The sequence below is a fragment of the Rhinichthys klamathensis genome, unplaced genomic scaffold (assembly GCF_029890125.1).
Source record: "Rhinichthys klamathensis goyatoka isolate OS25496 unplaced genomic scaffold, OSU_Roscu_1.1 h1tg000549l_1, whole genome shotgun sequence".
Classification (NCBI taxonomy): Eukaryota; Metazoa; Chordata; class Actinopteri; order Cypriniformes; family Leuciscidae; genus Rhinichthys; species Rhinichthys klamathensis.
The window spans coordinates 641360-663210 of record NW_026607020.1 but is presented as its reverse complement, the minus strand read 5'-3'; the positions used below and the strand labels follow the sequence as shown (position 1 = coordinate 663210).

Sequence of the window (21851 nt, the reverse complement as noted above, 5' to 3'; positions counted from 1 at the left end):
TGCAAACGGTTCATCCACCATGTTTGTTTTCTTTTTCTTGACCTTGTACATTTTAATTCGAATGTCAACTTGATCTTCCAGTGAAATGACAATCTTCTCTCTAGTGATATATGCCAGACTTCTCCAATCATTTATTCTGCTTAAACCCCGCCCCTTTATTATAATTGAATGCAAGCTAGCGTTCAGATCTGCCTTCATCCAATCAACAACCGATGGATAGAACCAAGTCCAGCCCTATTTGTTTTGTTTACGATAATCAGTCGCTACTCTAATCTCGACTTTAAGGATACATTTTGGGATGTTTATGAAACCCAGAGGATCATATAGTGTGTATTTTTGCACTTCAGGTCATTCATAGTATGTGCTTTTTTAGAATCTAGATTTTCCTCATTTTATCATTCGTCGGGTGAAAACTTTTATTTGTATTGCTTAGAAAAGTAAAAGCACAGCTCTCTTTAACAAGCTGCACAATTTGAGGTATCATTCATGTTATAGCTTGTCAAGAAAATAAAGCTATTGAAATTGAGGCTGTCACTCTGACTGTAGGATACAATCTTAAAACTTTTGTTTCTGATGAGCTAAAGGTACAACAAAATAAGGTCCTAGGACATATACTTGGGGTATACCGATCACCATCCATTAATAATACACATTATAGGTGGTGGGATTTTCCTCATTTTATCCGGGTGAAAACTGTAATTCGGATTGCCTAAAGTAAAAGCACAGCTCTTCTGAACAAGTCTAACAATTTGAGGAATCATTCATGTCTGTAGCGCAAACAGTGTGGTTATTGCACCAATTAGTTCATCCGTACTTTTCACGTGACAAATAAGTTCACTAATTACCTTTAGTGAAATCTGACTTTCTGAAATCTGATGTTTCCCTCACATCGATGAACCCAGACACAGACGATAGTCACATCAGAGCGTCCAGCTGGGTGAGGTCAGTGCCCTCTGGTTACAGAGACCTGAACATGTGTAGAGAAAGAGAAAGTCTGACCCCAGTGCTCGCACCCTACTCCTTAACCTCAGCTCTATGTGTGTGTGTGTGTGTGTGTGTGTGTGTGTGCAGGGGAGCGCCCTGCCCTTGAAGGCTGTTGCACGAATGCGTCGCTGACCAGACATGCCCTCCTAAACACACACTCACACACCCACACCCTCCCTCTTTATGGTCTGTTCAGGAATGAGGCAAACAGCAGTGAATGAGACGCACAATAGCAGAACAAAAGGTGCAGGCAGCAGGAGGTTACAGCGATGTGACAGGGCGAGGGCTGTGTGTACGTATGCATGTGTGCGTGAGTGTTAATGCGCGTATGCTCCATATGGGCGCTCCCTCGCGCAGAAAGGCAGATGTCACATGAGTGGCCCCGCCCCGCAGGCCATTGGGTCACGCCGCTCGGGGACACGTCTAAATAGCTGAGCAGGAGCGAGGACGGGGCCTCTCCCCAGCTGCCTGCTCCATATACACATAACCATATTCATGCACTGAAGCGCCCGGGTTCCCCTCCTGCTTTGTTAGTGCACTTTTTTTACTGTTTGTTTACTTCTCCATGCTGATTTCTGCTCGTTTGTCCTCTGTCTATCATGCTTGCCGTGCACACACTTCTCTCTCTCTCTCTCTCTCTCTCTCTCTCTCTCTCTCTCTCTCTCTCTCGTGGTATAAATATCACACAACATGTTTGTGCATTTAGGCTGCTGAAGTACAGCAAGTTTAAAATAGTTTATTGTCATTCCAGTGATATAAAAGTACAGTAAAAGCAAGATACATTTATATATCTGTAGTACAAAGAAAAATGTTGTTTGACCAGAGCAGCCTTGCAAATTATACAGACACGGCAAATAAATTACTGTAAGCAATACAAGCACTAAATGCTGACACTGTAAACAATAAATGAATGCAAAATATCTATAATGTACAGTACATGCAATATTTTTATATATGTGTAGCTTTAAGGATGTTGTTACATATATACACTTTGAGTGCCATATTGATTTTATTAAAGGGGTCATAATAAGGCCATTTTTGTACAAGCTAGTATGATTCTTTAGGGTCTAAATTAAAAGTTTGTAATATACTTTAATTAAAAATTCTCATTAGTATTGTAAGAAAACACTTATTTTACCTGGTCAAAAACAGCTCTGTTTTCAGCACGCCGTTTCAGTGCATATGACTTTAAATGATAATGAGCTTGGCTGACTCCGCCTCTCTGTTCTCTGTGTACACCGTTTGTAACTCAATAACACAATAACCATAACGCCTTGTTCAGTATAAACGTGGGATTATGAATTATATTGAGAACATCATACATAGAAAACATGCCGTAATGTACCCTGAGTGTAAACCTTAGACGCATTCATTGTGAAGCGTGCAGCTAGCGATTTGCAAAGATTAATATATTAATATAAAGTTTAATAAAACGTTACACTCACTTCAGTTGTTCTAGAGGTTCAGCAGGAACACGAATATCTGGTACCGATCCTTTTTAGCAAAGCTTCTTAGCAAATCCAGCTTTATACTGACCCTCGTTTATAAAGCAGTCTGGTGTGTGAAATGATTCGCGCAAACATGAGAGCATTGACGTTGCTCGTGGGGAATATTCCCTTCGAAAACAAACTCAGCCACTGCGTCTTCGGCGGTTCGGATTCAGGAACATTAAAATGACTGCTGTGTTCGTTATTACACCCAAGAACAGAACACCAATCGCTTAGACGCCATTCTGCTCATAGACAGTGCTCCAGCGTATCAACAATGACCGCGCAGACTATGATTAACAGCTGGCTCACGAGCGAGGGCGGGTCTGTGTTGAAACGCTCCTGTCAATCAACAACCGCGGGAGGGGCGTCCGACCGTGTGACGTCACACGGTCGAACGGCTTGATTTGAGGCAGGGGAAAACAAATAAGGAGATTAAAACAAAAACACTGGATGGATTTTTATCATTTTATGATGGTTGTGTACAGGCACTGCCAACACACATTTCAGTACAATCAACTTGTAAAAGTGCATGTACCATTATAAGACCCCTTTAACGGTTTCTACATGCAAAAGTATGTATAGTAGTACAATGTGACAATTCATAGTTTGATGTGTTCAATGAGACGACAGTAGAAGTCATTCAAGAATTCACTCACACAAGTTTTCATTTTGTGTGTGTTTGCACACACTCTGTATTTTACATCTGAAAGCATTAATATTAAAGTTTAAAACCAAGATCAGTTTTCATATAAGCAGCTTGGGGCTTGTTGTTTAATCCATAAAGTCACTTATAAATATGGAGAGTTATAGGTTTTTTTGGAATTATAAATGAATACAGTCACATATTTGGGCTTGTTAGTGCTTGGCCATATCACATTACATTTCGGCTGCTTCATTGTTATTAGGCGAGATGATGTTTCTCACTGTTGCAAGTCACTTATTTTAGGCTTGTTTTGTCAGACTAGTTTCATTCTTTTTATAGGAAGTTTCGCTAAGATGCATCCAACCTCATAATCACAGATTTCAGTCTGTCTGCAACATTCAGAAATTTTTTATGGATATAAGCGACTTTAATTAGGCATACACTCATTTTGAATGCACTTCAGAGCCCTGTGCATAGTTACTGTTAAGGAACAGTAGTGGACATTTAACGGCAGATTCTAGCCAGAATCAATGTGTCTTGGATGATATTCAGGCCTTGGATTGGGAAATCCTGCTTTAGCAATTACAGGAGAGATGGTCAAGGTGTGGGCCGCCATGTAAAAACTGATGGCCAACACACACACACACACACACAAAATCTAAATCTTTGCCTGAAAGTATTGGTGCAGAAATATTTTGCCAGTCTTCTCACATGGCTTTATCTTTATTTTGATATTTCTCCGCTTGTTATGATGATACAGAGTCGTATGATTCCCTGTCATTTCCCCATCTCTCTATTCCTGAGGTTCATTAGCATAGCAGCTGCTGAGTGCAGGGTGTGTGAGGTGGAGACGGCTGGTGTGTGCGTGTGTGTGTGTGTGTGTGTGAGAGAGAGTATGTTTTGGAGGGGTAAATGTGGGGGGGATCTAATCAATGGTGGTCCGTCTGGGAGCTGAATAGCGATGAAGCAGAATCCAGCAGGCTGGACAAAAAAAGAGGAGAGCATAGAATAGAACGAGAGAATGAATGTGCTTGTCACTGTGTGCTTGAAAAAGCACAGAGCGGAGCGAAAGAATGAAAGAGAGTTCAAACAGGAGAGGAGGGTAAGGAAGGACAGGCCTTGCCACCTGTCTCATTCTCTCTGTATTTTTCCTCTCGGTTTTCAATACGAGAGAACTTTGTTTTACATATTTAACAGCATGCATTAGTGGGTTTCTCATATTAAGCAAAAGTAAGCAGGTTTCTTTGCTTTGACAGTGTTCAAGATCACTGATTTTAGAAATCTACATATCCGCTTATATCACCTGTTAGTCAGCCTAGTGCCTACTACATCGTTTTTTTGTTTTGTTTTTAAATGCCAAAGCAATCATATATAGGACAAGGACATCGTAAGTTGAGCACTCAGTCAGAGCAATTGAATAGTTTTACAGAGAATAAAGCGTGTAACATTTCATTGCAAGTTTAATGAACCAAGAGAGAGAAATGCGGGTCTGCATAATTAATAACATATTAATGACTATTTACATATTTATATAAATGTATATTTATAAAGTGTATAACTAATATATTACATGTAATATATTATAATTTATATAATATTGATTTTAATTTTAATTATTAATCTAGAGCTAATTATTTTACAATAAGTTAAGTAAATGTGATGCTCCAAAACTAAATACAATGTTGGTCTGATTATAAAATGTTACAATGTTGGTCTGAATACCACAAACGAACAATAAAACCATTGCATCTTTAACACTATAGCTCATTCCCACCAGCAGATGAGTGCATTTATTGGATTGAAAGGAACTTTTCCTGGTAATAGTTGTGGTCATGACTAAGCCATTGCAACAATCATTCATCTTCATTCCCTTCTGGCTATAATGTTCCCTGCCTTCTGAGAATTTGCAAAATTTTTTGCAGCCACAAACATGTTTTTCTCTGCATGTGTGTACTTGCACCAGGGCAAGCACAATGTTGTGCGGCCTTTGTGGAATTACACAGGCAAGTATGTGAAACTACCGATGCGAATCTGTCCAGGCGGAGAGCTCGTTTTGATCTCTGAAGCACTTGCGGTGGATTTCCACAACTCTGAAGGTACGGGGAAAACAAAACATTCCTGCGCACCGAAAAAAGAAAAACCTCCAACTCAAAGCCTCCACTTCACATTCTCCGCTCTAGAAGAGGAGCATGTTTCCTTCTCGCTCTCAAGTACATTCACAAAATTCTTTTTCACATTGTTGGGTTCACACATCCCTCCCTCTCCAGCTAGCGGTGGGGGGAGGCTAGCGCGCAGAACGACGGGACTCTGTTAAAATCATTTCCAAATTCCTGCGATGATGTGTGTCGGGACTGAGGCACATGAAGAATCTATTAGGGGGCCTCTCTATTGCACTCTGGGAAGGTGGCCAACTCAGCCGCCGGACAATGGAAATCCAGCTCAACAATAACATCCTGCCCGGGGAATGGAGGGGGGCATGGAGGGGGGTGGAAACAGAGAAGGATGCCATTGAGGTCACAGTCTTCTAGTGAGGGTTGTCTTCAAAAGCATGCAGTAAACTAGGTTTACCTGCAGAAAACAGCAAGCACTCGGAGCGGTTTCCTTGTGTTCTGCTGCAGTTCGGATTACCGTTGCAACAAAGCAAGCTCTGGGCGATGTCAGATCAAGTTTTGGGCTTATTTGTGAATTTCAGAAATGCACGAGCTGGATATTCCACACTTTGCAGTGCACTAATAAATCAGAACAGAAACAGAAATCAGCACACCAACTCTCTCCTTTCATGAATGCAGAATACATGACTTAATTTCTAACGCTGTTAAGTGTTTCGAAGTTCACTTTCACTGTAAAAAGTGATTAGTTGACTTTACTTAAAAAAAGTGAGGAAACCTGTTGCCTTAAAAGTAAGAAATAAACTTCATGCGTAATTGAAAAAATTAAGTTATGTGAACTTGACAATTCCACATAACTTCCTTTTTTCAATTACACTTACTCAATTTTAAGGCAATCGGTTTCCTCACTTTTTTAAGTTAAGTAAATAAACCTCATGTGCAATTAAAACATTTTTCTTATGTGGAATTGTCAAGTTCACATAACTTAATTTTTTTTCAATTGCGCATGAAATTTATTTCTTATTTTAAGGCAATGGTTTCCTCACGTTAAGTCAACTGACCACTTTTAACAGTGTTGGAAGTCCAGAAGAAACTGAGGCAGAACTGCATGCAAATGAACAATTAAAAGTGCTTGATATGCGTTTTCATAAGTTTGTAAAAGTATGAAGAAATGCTTCGAGGCTCCCAAAGAACAGAAGGGCAGAGTTGCTGCATGCAAAGAGTAACATAAAACCCACGCAAACACACGGGGAGGGGATCTGTCTTTAAAACAAAATTACCCACAACCCCCTGCACTCTTTTATCCAGCATATGAAAGGACTAGGCCAAATGAATGACCAAAAGGAGAGAATGGAAACTGGGGTCAGGTTGGCCCAGAGAGGAGGCCTAAACCAGCCCAATTCTTCCCTAAAGATAGAAAGAAACTCTCACAGCCACACATTGAGGAAGGTTTAATTATTTCTTTACTGGCTTGAACACACACACACACACACACAAACACACACACATACATACAAAACAAATATACAGCACTCATATTCTCACCACACATGAATCACAGTGTTACAAATGTTCAACAACAAAAAAAAAACGTACAAACAAAACACACACAAAAAAGGAAAAGATAAAGTCAACACGGAAGAACATTCGCATCACTCATAAAACTTTTGTTCGCTGGAGACACAAGATGAAAAATAACTTGGTCCAGATAAAAGAAAAGAAAAAATACAACAGCACTTTTACTCATTCATATACACCTATCCAGTCATTTAACCCCCATGCCATAAATGTTATGACAAATAGTGGGATAAAATAACTATACATCGTGCAATTTATTTTTGTTACAATGATCTTACCATCACAAGTATTATTCCCCTTTATTAACATCAGGAGGAGAGCACTTCAAATAAGAAAGTGCTCTGAGATATCAGCGTCGATATATCCATATATACCATAAATGTATACACATACACCAGATCACAGAGATACAAACATCTTTGCGAACGTAATGTTATACGATGTAACACACAAAAAGAGACAACATAACCTGGAGCTTTTTTTTTTATACAATAGTATTTTGTTGTGATCCTTTTTTCTATTTAGAAAAAATAAAATGTTGACCTGAAGTCAACGAATTAACGACAGTCATCATCAGTGCAATATTTTCAACAAGAGTAAAAATATCAAGTTTAAGACAAGCGATGCATATTTGTTCTGCCTATACCAATCGAATAGATGATCATGAGAATCACATCTGTGGTGTCCCCGGGTGTGCGAGGAGCTCCTGGTGTGGTTCACCAGGTGGAGCGACAGGGGCTGGAAACATCAGCAACACCACTGAACTGTGGCATGAGTACAATCACACATGCTCGCACAACTGCATGGGGCTTCTCGCAAAAACACGACAAAGAAATCTGAATCTAACTGATTTTGTCCTCGTTCACTCACCGTTGGCCATTGTATCAAGAAAAAAAAAAACTTACATAAAAGCAGCATTGAAACAAACATCAGGTGCCATGAGTCTTAAAGGCGGCAGGCAGTCTTTTTGAATGAATCTGTCAATGTTTCCTGCAACAGAAGTTATAGTCTTCTCAATGTTCATATAGTCCTGCTCAGTAGTAACTATTGGGTAAGCCTCAGCTCCTGCAGTTACCCGACCAGGCACTAGGGGGCGTAAAAGGCTCCACATATATGTGCAACAAAACTCCCTGCATTTAATAGTCATGCAACGCATTTCACTTTTTGTAACTAAAATGGAAACAAAAAATGGCAATGCAAAATTAAGCACTTGGTTGAAATAAAAATGCTTGACGAAAGGAAAAAAACGTTTCGAATAACCAATGGATCTTAATTTTGGTTCACGGAGATAAATTGTCCCGAGTGAAGATTGTAAAAAAAAAAAAAAAAAAAAACCCAACGAGAATGGCAATAAGAAACCATCAAGTACAATTACCCAAACAGGGCATGCTGATTCTGTTGAGCACTAGTGGGTAACAACTGAGAAGGGTTAAGAAGAAGGCTTGAGAAAGAGAGCATAATATGATATTGTCGAATACTTTCAAGTCGAGGTAGCTGATGCAGAGAACCAGAATAAAAGTAGAAGGGGACGCATTTCCCGGGGGGGAAAAAAAGAAAAAAGAAAAAAAGTTGTACGTGTAGGGGGGCCGTGGAGCGGAATCTCCACACGGGACAGTTTAGCCCTGTAACGAGTCCGAAGCAGCTTTAGGTCACCCTACATACTTTTACACTTAGGCTATAGTCTTAAAAATAACCACAACATAATTTAAATGCATCATCTCAATGTACCTTCATAAATAAAAAGACAAACCCAGCCTGTATTCACAGTGATGACCAGGGTGTTAATTCAAAAATACTGAAAAGAAGATTATAAAGTGTGTCCCAAAGGCGACTTTTCCTGACGTTTTGATTAAAAAAAAAAAAAAAAAAAAAAAAAAAAAGCAAAAGCAGCGGTTTTTAGTAACACGTTAACCATAGACGTGGGTCGCACTCGCCTGAAAGCTGTGTGGAAGCCGTCTGCTAGGTGAAGGCAGAGCACAATACACTACTTGTACAGAGAAACACAGTAAAGCTATGTGTACAGTACTTAAGAACAAGTCAATTGTTATTTCCGGGGACACAATTCAGCACTGGTCACCAATGCCACACGATCTGATTGATGAAACGACTTACGGTTTGTATCAAAGACAGTGTTTAGCCAGAGGATGGCCTTCATTCTGGAGTTCAACTATTCCAGCATTCAGCCACAGCATCAAGTGCCATCTCGATTTCTCCAGGTGGACAGGTCAAGAGGTCAAGCCCTGGGTAAAGCCACACAGTCCAGATCTGATGACTTACACATTCAATAAAAAGCTATAGTACCAACGCACATCCCCAAACAGTTTCTCGTCGCCAGATCTGACCATATACGTTACTCACGGGAAAGAAAAAGGCTACAGCCCTCATTTTGGTTTAAGGTACAAGGGAACTTCGCCGCTGTCTGTCGTGTCAAAGCTTGGCAGATCAATGCTAGTTTCAAACGAGCCCGGTCTTTCCGCGTGTTTCTACCGGATCACCGCGCGCCGGAGGAGTACTTGGCCTTGGTGATGAGGTATAACACGATGTCTTGGTGTCCTCCAAACGCGGCGATGTGCAACGCGCTCCATCCCTCTCGGTTCGCCAGCCGAATATCGGCACCGAATTTCACCAGCAGTTTGACGAGCTCCAAATTCCCGTCGATAACCGACTGATGCAGAGCCGTCTGTCCCTCGGGGCCGAATGAGTTGACGTTAAACTCGCAGTTGGTCATGTTCTGCAGAAGCGAATGGAGCTCCTTCGTGTTGCCTTTCTTCACCGCCTCCTGGAAGACTCTCTGCGGCGCCGAGCACGTCGATATCTCCGCCTGGCTCATGATGCTTTAACCGCCTCTTTTCGCCGTTACCGTCTCGGGAACTTGGATATAGTCGCGGCTTTACTGGACTAAAACCAGTTGACTAGCGTATATCCCAAAAAAGGACCAGTAAACGACACACTTGGTGTGTAAAATGCAGTCACTGACTATGGTGTAGCAGCTATATATCCAAAGACCTAGCGAGAAAGTTCAATGATCCACAAGGTGCAGGTCTCCGTGTGCGTGTGTGTGTGTGTCTCTCAGTAGCAGCACCAGGTTATGGCAGAATATGGAGTTATTTAGTGTGAGAAAGGAGGCGTGTGAACGGCGGTATCTCCGGTTAAGCGCATCGAGGGGCCGTTAGGTTTAAAGACGTCTGAGGTAAATTTACCTCAGCAAATGCGTCTCTCGCGTCCCGCTGTGGTTTATTTGGCAAGGGTGACTGAAATAAACACAGAAACTGTTAAAGGACTGTCCCACGTTACATCTAAAACTGAACAAGTAAAGATGTACTTGCCTATTTACGTGTGGACGGGTAGAAGTGACTCAAATAACTGCCCGCTTGCCCGCTTCTGTTTGTCCGTCGCGCGGTCCCGGTAATTCTCTGCCCAGAGCTGTTGCCAGGGGGATATTTTAGACGAACTACTTTGCATAACAATACGTCTCTATTGAATCAAGTATTGTGGAATGGGAGGTGTTGTGCGATGCTGATTGGCTGAGGGGTTGGCTTGGGGGAGTGGCCACGCGTTGAAACTGAGAAATGGGCGTGTCTCGTTGCCCAAACATCCCACAGTAATAAAACGACTGCGTTATTGGGTTATTATGTGTTAATATGCACACATACGAGAGAGGAAAAATCTTTAAACTGATAAACACCCACTTGAAAGATGGACATAATTCGACAGCAAGGCTTGGGTTGGGCTTTTATTCAGAAACCGACCATTACATATCTTGCCAAAAGCAATCCGTATGCAATTTGGTATCATAGCATTATTTAAGGAAAATATTCACCTGTTATTACGGTATAAAACAGAGAGACCCACTTTGTGTTTTTTAGACAATTTTTCTCTGAACCTTAAAATACCTTGGCTTCAAAAAGTATCTGGATCCATTTCTCCTTATTTTTTTACCTGCCGTTCAGATCAAATCAGATTTTTCCAATTATTGTTATAGATAACTTTCTTACCTGTCTACACCAAATGGCAATAACCATATCTATGGCAATAACCGTTTCTTTATTGGGGTTGCTAAAAAGTAACACGAAACACCTTACTCTGAACCATTAGACTTGTGAAGCAGCCATTCCAGCTGTTTAAAGTCAATAACACAGTCTGTGCGACTTCCTGTGCGCGTCCACAGAGGTGCGCGTCGCGCGCGGTGTACAAAATTCCCGGTGTCACGCATGCGCCCTACAGTCAAACCTGAAGATTCAGCCCACTCTGCGCATGCGCGTGGCAGGAACTTGAGTGACACGCAAAGCAGCTGTACCGTGGGAACCGGACGACTGCAATTTCTGCGCAGCGCACTCGCCTATCCTCACACGCCGCAGTTTGGCGTGTAAAGCCACACACACACACACACACACGCAGTATAGTGTGCAGCCGTTTGCTCCATTTGTACAGTAGCTTCAAACATTTGATCTGCCAAACTGTTCTGTTTCACTTACAACCGCTCGTGCGTGCGTTATAACCTGCACGTAGGCTACTTGTTAGCACAGTAAAATGAGTTTTTCATATGACCAAGACTGTTGGTGGCTTAAACGTAAATTGACATAGGGTGAATTCAGGTTAATGTGACACTTTTTCCCAGTCATCTCAATGGCAAAAAGTGTGGCAATCAACCTGAATTCACCTATAAATTGACAAAGATCCGCAAATATCCAACAACAACAAACAATTTTTCGTTTGTTATATTATTGTCATCATTTTATTTTCACAGTTCCTTTTTACTGTAGTTTTAACATACAGTCATACATTCTGAACAGGTTTCTGAGTGAAATAGTAACTAACTGTATTACTCTTACAATTTGCATCTACATATAGCCTATGTGTCCTTAGAATACAGTAACCCACAATAAAACATATCCCTGCCCGACTAGTTTATACACCTCTGTCAAAAAAGTGCTCAGAATGACTTCAGATTGTCACTGGCTGTCAATATGTTGCCTACGGGTCTGCAACCAATGTAAAAATGTGTTTTTACAAAAATACAATATTAAATGAACTTCAACCAAAGCTAAATTTAAGAAGCCGAAGTTCAGACTAAATGTTTGATTTCCCCACAATATAATGTGTGTAAAATTAAGAAAGTAAAATTCAAATGTGATGTACAAGTATATGACCAGTAGCACCCTTTGCTATGTTTCATCCATTTCACTTGAAACGGGTTTAACATAAGGGGCCTTTGCTTGCTCTCGAAAAAAGCCCCGCCCCCCGCCATCACCCCACACACACCAGGGGTGGAACTTAACAGGGGCTTGGGGCAAAAATTCTACCAAAATTAATAATAATAAAAAAATGCGCCCAAAAACCAAGATATGGTGCGAAAAAAATCACTGTAATATATTTTCTAAAATATATATTCATAAGCAATACCATGCAAGTAAAAGTGCGGTTTTCCGAAAAACAATGATAATGATTTTATAGGTGACTTACATTTTAGACACAATATTGTCAATATTTGTCTGTTTTTCCTATTTGCCAACGAAAGTAGTTTCAAACAGTACAGCCATTCTGCTTTGTCTCTGATTGAATCCGCCGTTTTGAGGGAATCGGTTGAATGAATGATTCAATGACTAACTCGTTAAGACAACGATTTGCCGCCAGCTACTGGTGGTTTTAGTATCATTTCATTTTAGCTGAGGGACGAAGATGGATGCTGTTCTTGTTTTCGGTCATGATTGTAAAAATTGTTCTGGTTAAAGGAGTAGAACGCGTTTATAAATAGACTATTCAGAGCTAAAGATAAAGATTAGATAATTGCAGTCGCATTGCAATGGTTTTGTGTCTTTTCTTCCTTTTCTTTGAAACTGGCCTCCGAATTGCAAAGGCCGCCACTGTAATGCACATTGTTCATTATTTAATGGCTTTGCAATGCCTCATAAAGTAGGTAGTTTGGAATATGCATGTTCAATGCAACACTCAGTTTTACACGATTTGATTTATGCATTTAAGTCTTTTTCATGGCAACACCCAGTTGTCCAAAAATTAAAAACTACGGGTAAAAGTTCCACTAATCTTTGGTTATGAGTCGGATATAGAGTTCTCATGTTAACATTCTTTTTGTACATGAAACTCAAAACTCAAAAATAAACCGTGTGAAACCAGACTTCACACATACACAGACTCACTGGTTTAACATGTGGAAGTGATAACTTGTCCACATTATTAATTATTTGTAGTATCTTACCATGTCTTTCCCCCTCCATCATATATCCTTTAATCTCTCGTGTGTGAATAACGAATTTCAGGCATTCTGTGAAGTATAGCAGATTTCAGTATGCCCACAAATTATATTTCAACTGGCTAAAGGATAAAGCTTTGGGATGTTTTCTTTCCCAAGATGTGAAAGAATGAAGCGATGTGCACTTGTGAGGTATTTGACCATGTGTGAAACAGAAGTGTTCTTTAAGACCTGCCAGGGTAGGGCTGAAATATCTCAGCACATCTGTCGGCTAATCAGAAAGATGTGTCCGTGCGATGGCCTTTTGGAAAATATTTGCTGGGAAAACGGAGGGCCTCTCCCAGTGCCCGGTTATCTCTGGACCCGGGACTTTGCACACCTTCTGCTACTGGTAGTTAGATTTTCCTACAGTGGCCCCCGAAAAGCTTCGACACTTGAGGCATGCGAAAAACGTACGAATGTCACAGCGATTAATAAAAACATCAAAACTAAAGTGGAATTTAGGAAAAGCCAATGCATCATATCCTGAAAACTGGCTTTAGCAGCAAATTAGATGTGACCAGTATCATTTATGTCCTGTTTTTATTGTGACTATAACATTTACACACAAACATTGAAATACAGATTTACAAAATGTGGCAACAAAATACCTAATATTTTTACTATCTTGCAATGAACTGAATGAATCTGAACTTTGTATTTTGTGTAGTTTGAACAGCAGGGTTAATCTGAAAGGCATTCAGAGATTTAGATGCTCGCTCTCACTGAAACTATGTGTCATTTATGGGGGAAATACTTGTGCACCTTTTCAAGCTAAAAATGCTAATTTTCCCATTGTATTTAATCCTTTTGTCTTATTTTTTTGAATGATAATAAGTGGATAGTGTTGAAAATGAGGACAAAAAGTGTTGTGGTTGTCAAACGTTAGTGGACCGATCTAACGGCAATTCGTACGAATTTTACGAGGTGGCTAATTCGTACTAATTCATACGACCTCACTCGTACAAATTCGTACGATTTTTGCTAATTCGTACATATTTTACGAGTTACCAAATTCGTATGAATTCGTACGAATGACCTTCCCCTGACCCCGCCCCTAAACCTACCCATCACGTGGGTTTAGACAAATCGTACGAATTCGTACGAGTGAGGTCGTATGAATTAGCCAACTTTTAATCACTCGTACGAATTGGTCGTGAGATAGCGTTGGATCATGTTATAATGTGATGAACTACACATACTCTGAATGACGCATATGTGAACTTGAGAAGAAACTGACTTCACATCTACTAAAAATAACCAGTTCATTAAATATCTATGCAAAACTGTCTCAGAAAAGACAGAAAACTCCAGATTTATTTAAAAAAAAAAAAATTTCGCACAGAAATTGCTAGTAAATTTCACTAATTATTTCAACGAAACTGCAAGTAACTGAATCAAACATGAAATTTTGATGTAGAACGACTGAAATATAAAACTCGAATAGGGCCCATCTTTGAAAATGTACAGTGTAAACACAGTAAAATTTGAGACTTTAACTGTGTGAATACTTTTTAGGGTCACTGTATACTTAGAGGGTCAATGACATTTTTTTTAACACCTTTGAAAAGTTGTATTCCTACACACATACATCAAACCTGAATGGGAATTTTAAGTAACGCAGTTTGAGTCGACATCAAAGCAACGAGCTCTAATGAGGCGCTAATGAAGCCGCCGCTGAGAATAGCCTGAGCCATTTGCTCAATGTCAGATGTACAGTACTTAACAGGAAGTGTCATTCCACCTGGGCCTGTGCCACCGGGTCACATTTATCAGAAATATAACCCAGTGAGAGCCAGCTAAAAACTCCTCCCAGTGTCAACGGGTGCAAAGATGCCTTATTAAAGATTAATACGCGTCATAAAAGCTGGAAAGTCGATCTCTGTGGCATCTAAATCTCCGAATGCCTTTCAGATTAACCCTGTTTTGTTCAAATCTCAAAACACAAAGTTCAGATTCGCATTCAGTTCCTCGCAGGACAAAGTGAAAATATTTGGTTTCTTCATGTTAGAAGAACGCTCATGGCGGTTTGCAAGTATGTATGAATGCTTGAGTGCAAATAAAATTTATGAAATTGGTCACATCTAATTTGCTGCTGGTTCCAGTTTTCAGTATACGATTCATTGGCCTTTTCCCTTCCTTTTAATCAAGATACGAGCTCTTTGTTCCAGTTTTTTTTTTTTTTTTAACAATTTAAACATCCTACTGAGACTGTACTTTTCATTGACTTACTTGAGCACATGTAGTTTTGTAGTAAAACCATAGTACTTACAAAATGAACCATGGCTTTACTACAGTAGCATGGTTTAACTGTGATTTTAGCAGTAAAACCAAATAACTACCAAAACAGCATAGTTTAATAACTATAGGCTACATTTTGTAGCAAAACCATACTCACTTCAAGACTAACCCTGATTTTACTACAGAATTTGCAGTAAAACCATTGTAAATAAAAGATTTCCATGATTTTACTACAACATGGTTTAATTATGTAGTAAACTAATAGTAACTACAAGATTAACCATGATTTTACTACAATAACCATGAATTTTGTAGTTAAACCAAAATAACTAAAATCTAATCTGGTTTTACTACAGAATTTGCCATAAAACCATTGATTGTAACTAAAAGATTACCATGATTTCACTACAATAACCATGAATTTTGTAGTAAAACCACAAAAATAACCTGATTTTGCAACATAATTTGCAGTAAAACCAATGTAACTAAAATAATACAGTGATTTTACTACAAAAACCTTGCCGTTAAATAAACAATTTAGTTTTAAAACCAGTACCTGCAAAATGAAATACAGCACCTACAGCTTAACTATGGTTTCGTAGTAAAATCATAATAAACACAAAACTAAATTTGGTTTTACTGTAGTATGTGTACGGACTCATTTATCCCGTGGGAGGAATAATGATATGCATGATATTATAAAGAAGTCCTTTTGCTTTGCGTTTTACTCCTCAGCAACTACCAAGCGAGCCAGTGCAGTCCAGCACACACTGCACAATGCAGGCGCGCGGGGGGAGCGTTCGGAGGTCTCTGGCGCCGGAGCCAGACAGCGGAGAGGAGGGGGAAGAGCGCAGGCAGAGGCCCCTGAGTCACCGGCCCGGGGAACCTGTGGGGCTAGCATGACGTCTCAATAGAGGGAGGGTCTTCAGAGTCCGATTCAGCCCCAGTACCACGTGCTCAAGGAGCGTGGGAAAGAGGCGAGCTTTTCTTCCCAGCAAAGAAAGGGCCAGTATCGAATAACAGAAGTGCAGAAGAGCCGGGGCGGCCTGAACAGGGCTAGGTAGAGCTCCTACTGCAAGCAGACAAGATTATCTCCAGCTAACGCAAACACGCAGAGCTACGGTTACAGTCAACACTTTGATGCTTATATTCAGGGAGCGCACGTGTAAAAGAGGACACAGATATAGGCAGCTCTGTTTTGAGTGCGACTTTATTGAACTTGAACTGAAGGACTGCCTGTATGCGGCCCATCCTGTTATGAATTGGCAAAACTTGGAAGGAAAACAGCGTCTGGCATGATTTCAGCAGCGCTGTCTTCGGGGAACCCAGGCATATTATTCTGTAGTTTTGACAGATTTACAAATGGAGATATGACTTAAAGACTAAACATAAACAACGTCTGATCTAAAAAAAAAAAAAAAAAAAGCAAACATACATTTTTTTTGGTTCAGAGATAACTGCAAGAGAGATAACATGCTACAAATTTACATTAAGCCTAACAATCAGAAAAAAATGGATGAACAAGATTTGTGCAAAAACAAAAAAACAACCGTCTTGTGTCGTTTTGAAGGGGTTATTAGTAAATCCTGTTTTTATTCACAACTAGTATTATTAAAACCTTTAACACATTTTATGAACAACTTAGGTTTGTAAACAATTAATGGCATTAAGTGTATTGTATTGTGTAAAACAAATTTAGATCTAAAAAAAAGTTATTTTTTAAAAAATAGAGAAAAACAAGTTTAAATGAAATATTTTCGTCATTTTATGAGTGAATTCAACGACAATCCTGTTTTTATACCAATTTGTGATTCATCTTTTTATGAAGTGTCATTAAAAACCCTTAACACTTGTATGTTATGAACAACTTTAGGGTTGTAAACATTTATGGCATTATGTGTATTATTTGGTGCAAAACAAATTTGAGTTAATTTTGTTTTACAGTGCAAAACACAAAATGAAACCTCCCGAAATGTTTAATCGATGCTTTTGCACATGTATCATGACACAGTGTAGCAAATAAAAAAATACCTCCTTAAAAAGAATTAAAAAAAATATGAAAAAAAAAAAAATGGAAAAAAAAGCAACAGCGAGAGTTCATTACACCTGGACTCTCTCGCGGTCGATCTCATGCGAGGCTTCCGCTGACGTGCAGGACCTTCTGGAACTGGGACAGCACCCGGTCGTAGTGCGTCCCCTCCCAGAACACCTTTCCACAGCCGGTGCAGATGAAGTACACGGGGATCCGGGGAAGGAGGCCTGGGGGAACCGTCTCCAGCTGAACTTCGGCCCCGCTGGGGAATCTGAAGGTCTGGGGGTCCAGGGCCGTGTCGGGGGCCCAGCGGCAATGAGGGGTGAACTCGGGGCCCTCTGGGGGCCTCCAGCTATTGTAATCCTCTTGTGCTTCATCCTGCGGTTCGCAGTCATCCCGCTTAGATACGATGTCCTGAAGAAGACCTTTGAAGAGAACGAAAAAAACAATAGAGCTCAAAGCGTGCTAAAAACTGGGGGGAAATACTGTTCAAATCAAATGCTAATTCACTGGAAATTAAATAATGGTGGAAAAGAGTCTGGATTAAATCTGTAAATACATTTTAAGATGTACATTCAAATATATATATGCTGTTCTGAAAACAAGCGCCAACCTCTCTCTTTCATCATGCGGGTCATTTTCTCTCGGGACAGCTTAAAGTACTCGTTACAGTTGCAAGCCTTGAAACAGGAGACAGAAAAAACACAGCGATATGTAATAAAACATTATGACGTCATGCAAATCAATTCACCAACAAGATGTTAAATCAAGTGTTAGACAATAAAATCTCTTATACGGTTTATACTTAATCATTCTATTTTATTATTATTTTCCACATTTTAGAATAACAGTACATATATCAAAACTATGGAATAATTAATATTAAATACTCATATTGTGCTCTTTTATATGAATCAAAAGTGCAGTGCATTCTAGTATTTAAGGAATGTGATGTGAATAAATAAAACAATACATAAATAAAATATTAACTTTAAGAAATGTATATACATTATACAAAAATAAATGTATATATTTACAATTTAAATTTGTCTACAAAACTCACAGCATTTATACCATACACACTAACGTTCAATAATTTGGGGTCAGTAATATTGTTTTAATGTTTTTGAAAGAAGTCTCTTCTGCTCAACAAGACTGCGTTTATTTGATCAAAAATACAGTAAAAACTGTAATAATGAGAAAAAAAATACAGTTTAACATATATTACAATAGAAAACTATAATTTATTCCTGTGATCAAAGCTGAATTTTCAGCATCATTACTCCAGTCTTCAGTGTCACATGATCCTTCAGAAATTACTCTAATATGATGACCAAATCAAGAAACAGTTATTATTATCATCATCAATATTGAGAACAGTTGTGCTGATTAATATTTTTCTAAAAACAGTGATAAATTTAAGGGTTTTTTGATGAATAGAAAGTTCAAAAGAACCATTACTTTGTAACACTGTTATATGTAAATATCTTGGCTGTCACTTTTGATCAATTTAATGCTTCCTTGCTGAATAAATTTATTCTTAAAAAAAGAAAGAAAAAAAAACTACTGACCCCAAACTTTTTAACGATGTATATATATACACATTGGTGGATAGTAGGTTGTGAACAGTCTGGTAAGTCCCATGTCAAACTCTCTCACGCACACACACACACACACACACACACACTCGTCTCCAGTGACGCAGGCTAGGTGTGAGGTTAAAAGTTTGCGTCGCCTCTCTTGATTTCACACTTCAGTGTGGCTTCTGTCTCATCCTCAGCGAGGAACCGATTCCCACCCTTTCAAACAACACCCGGGCGCTAAAAGCCTCGTCACTAAACGCCATCTCCACCTCTGCAACGCCGTCCAGACTGAGACGTGCTAAACGGGACACCTTAACAGGACACTGACAATTCAGTCGGTGAACACATGGGACTGCAATTCTGTTCTCAGAAATTGAACTGAAATTGAAAGACTTCTCAGTTTAAAGGAACAGTGAGAAGTTTGAACACTCATTATTTTCTCACACTCGTGTGGTTTCAAATCCACTGCGGTTATTATTTCTGTCACACAAAAGGAGAAACTTTTCAGGCAGTCTTTTCTTTTATACAATATCAGTTCATAGTATATGGCAGTCAAGTTCCAACAAGGCCCCAAAACCCCCCCAAGAATTCAAGTTTACAACTTCCATATGACTTAAGACGACTTGAAATATAGAAAAGTGAACATTTCTTATATATATATATATACACTCACCGGCCACTTTATTAGGTACCCCATGCTAGTAACGGGTTGGACCCCCTTTTGCCTTCAGAACTGCCTCAATTCTTCGTGGCATAGATTCAACAAGGTGCTGGAAGCATTCCTCAGGGAGTTTGGTCCATATTGACATGATGGCATCACACAGTTGCCGCAGATTTGTCGGCTGCACATCCATGATGCGAATCTCCCGTTCCACCACATCCCAAAGATGCTCTATTGGGTTGAGATCTGGTGACTGTGGAGGCCATTTTAGTACAGTGAACTCATTGTCATGTTCAAGAAACCAATTTGAAATGATTAGAGCTTTGTGACATGGTGGAAGTAGCCATCAGAGGATGGGTACATGGTGGCCATAAAGGGATGGACATGGTCAGAAACAATGCTCAGGTAGGCCGTGGAATTTAAACGATGCCCAATTGGCACTAAGGGGCCTAAAGTGTGCCAGGAAAACATCCCCCACACCATTACACCACCACCACCAGCCTGCACAGTGGTAACAAGGCATGATGGATCCATGTTCTCATTCTGTTTACGCCAAATTCTGACTCTAACATCTGAATGTCTCAACAGAAATCGAGACTCATCAGACCAGGCAACATTTTTCCAGTCTTCAACTGTTCAATTTTGGTGAGCTCTTGCAAATTGTAGCCTCTTTTTCCTATTTGTAGTGGAGATGAGTGGTACCCGGTGGAGTCTTCTGCTGTTGTAGCCCATCCGCCTCAAGGTTGTGCGTGTTGTGGCTTCACAAATGCTTTGCTGCATACCTCGGTTGTAACGAGTGGTTATTTCAGTCACTGTTGCCCTTCTATCAGCTCGAACCAGTCTGGCCATTCTCCTCTGACCTCTGGCATCAACAAGGCATTTCCGCCCACAGAACTGCCGCTCACTGGATGTTTTTTCTTTTTCGGACCATTCTCTGTAAACCCTTGAGATGGTTGTGCGTGAAAATCCCAGTAGATTAGCAGTTTCTGAAATACTCAGACCAGCCCTTCTGGCACCAACAATCATGCCACGTTCAAAGTCACTCAAATCAACTTTCTTCCCCATACTGATGCTCGGTTTGAACTGCAGGAGATTGTCTTGACCATGTCTACATGCCTAAATGCACTGAGTTGCCGCCATGTGATTGGCTGCTTAGAAATTAAGTGTTAACGAGCAGTTGGACAGGTGTACCTAATAAAGTGGCCGGTGAGTGTATATAAAAAAAAAAAAAAAATTGGGGGTTTTAAACAACACAAGGCTAAAAAAAAAAGAAGTTAAATATGTACACTAGCGGATAAAAGTTTGGAATAATTGTTTTTGAAAGAAGTCTCTTAAAGACCCACTCCGATGAAAATAATGTTTTTCTAGGTGTTAACATGTTCTTGTGGCATTTTTCTTATGTTAGAGGACATATCTTGAGAAAAATAAGCTCAAAGTTGTATTTCTGAGTATTTCTACATTCAAATGGCTGTGAATCAGTAGCAGACGCTAAAATGCCGTTTAAAATAGACTGGAGTTGTGACGTAGTAACTCCACTGGGCGGGGCCACAAGCTTGTTAAAATTAATCGAAAGTGCCCCTCTCAAACAAATATCAATGATAATATTGTTTTCAATAAAACAAAATGCATTTGATTATAATTAACATGACAATGTGACAAAATTCACGTTTACTTGTATGTTTCTGTCGGTTTGAGCTGTCGTTGCCATGACTCGTTGCTATGGGTTGCGTCACTTGCGTGTCTTGCATCGGACTCGACTGAAGGGGTCAGTCTCCGTTTTCGAGGCCGAGGGTCAGTAATGTGGACGGCAGGAGCGCATAATCGTTGCAAAAGTTATGCGTTTTAAAACGAAAACGCACTGTACGGCTGGATAGCTCCAATATTGCTCTCAATTTTTGTTGCACCGGTAATGACAGGTTGGGGGTGTAAGCTAGCGGGAGAGACAGAGCTCTCAGCAACGGGGAGGGGGAGGGTCATCTCCGTGCCAACGGCTCCGCCCACAACGCAGAGGCGAATTGCTAATGAGCTACTGCCGCTCTGCTGAAGCAAAGTCCCAGAAAACGGCACAGGTTTTGTGAGTTTGGCTAAAAATGGCATAATCATAATTTAAAGACCACTGGGAATGTTTACAAATAGCTCAAAATATGAGCGGAGTGGGACTTTAAGCATGTATTTATCTGCATTTTATTTTGATCAAATAAGTCTGCAATTATTTGATCAAAAATACAGTAAAAACATGAATACCGTGAAATATTATTACAATTTTGAATAGCTGTTTTCT

General features: G+C 39.9%; 2 protein-coding genes across 2 annotated transcripts in view; both read right to left on the bottom strand.

Moving 5' to 3' along the window:
- Positions 1-8126: 8126 nt before the first annotated feature.
- On the bottom strand, positions 8127-10054 carry nrarpa (NOTCH regulated ankyrin repeat protein a). The gene has a single exon (XM_056238975.1). The coding sequence runs from the start codon at positions 9631-9633 to the stop codon at positions 9295-9297; it is 339 nt and encodes a 112-aa protein (XP_056094950.1). The 5' UTR covers positions 9634-10054; the 3' UTR covers positions 8127-9294.
- A 7326-nt stretch (positions 10055-17380) lies between these two features.
- The window catches only part of exd3 (exonuclease 3'-5' domain containing 3), a 49968-nt gene continuing 45497 nt past the window's right edge, over positions 17381-21851 (bottom strand). Inside the window, exons 19-20 of the mRNA XM_056238965.1 lie at positions 17940-18006; positions 17381-17751 (exon numbers count right to left, since the gene is read on the bottom strand). Of these exons, the coding sequence (XP_056094940.1) occupies positions 17423-17751; positions 17940-18006 (396 nt within the window). The 3' untranslated portion in view covers positions 17381-17422. The remainder of the gene's footprint in view (positions 17752-17939; positions 18007-21851) is intronic.

Coding starts and splice junctions, on each gene's coding strand:
- nrarpa (XM_056238975.1), bottom strand. CDS start 9,633: ATGAGCCAGGCGGAGATATCGACGTGCTCGGCGCCGCAGAGAGTCTTC.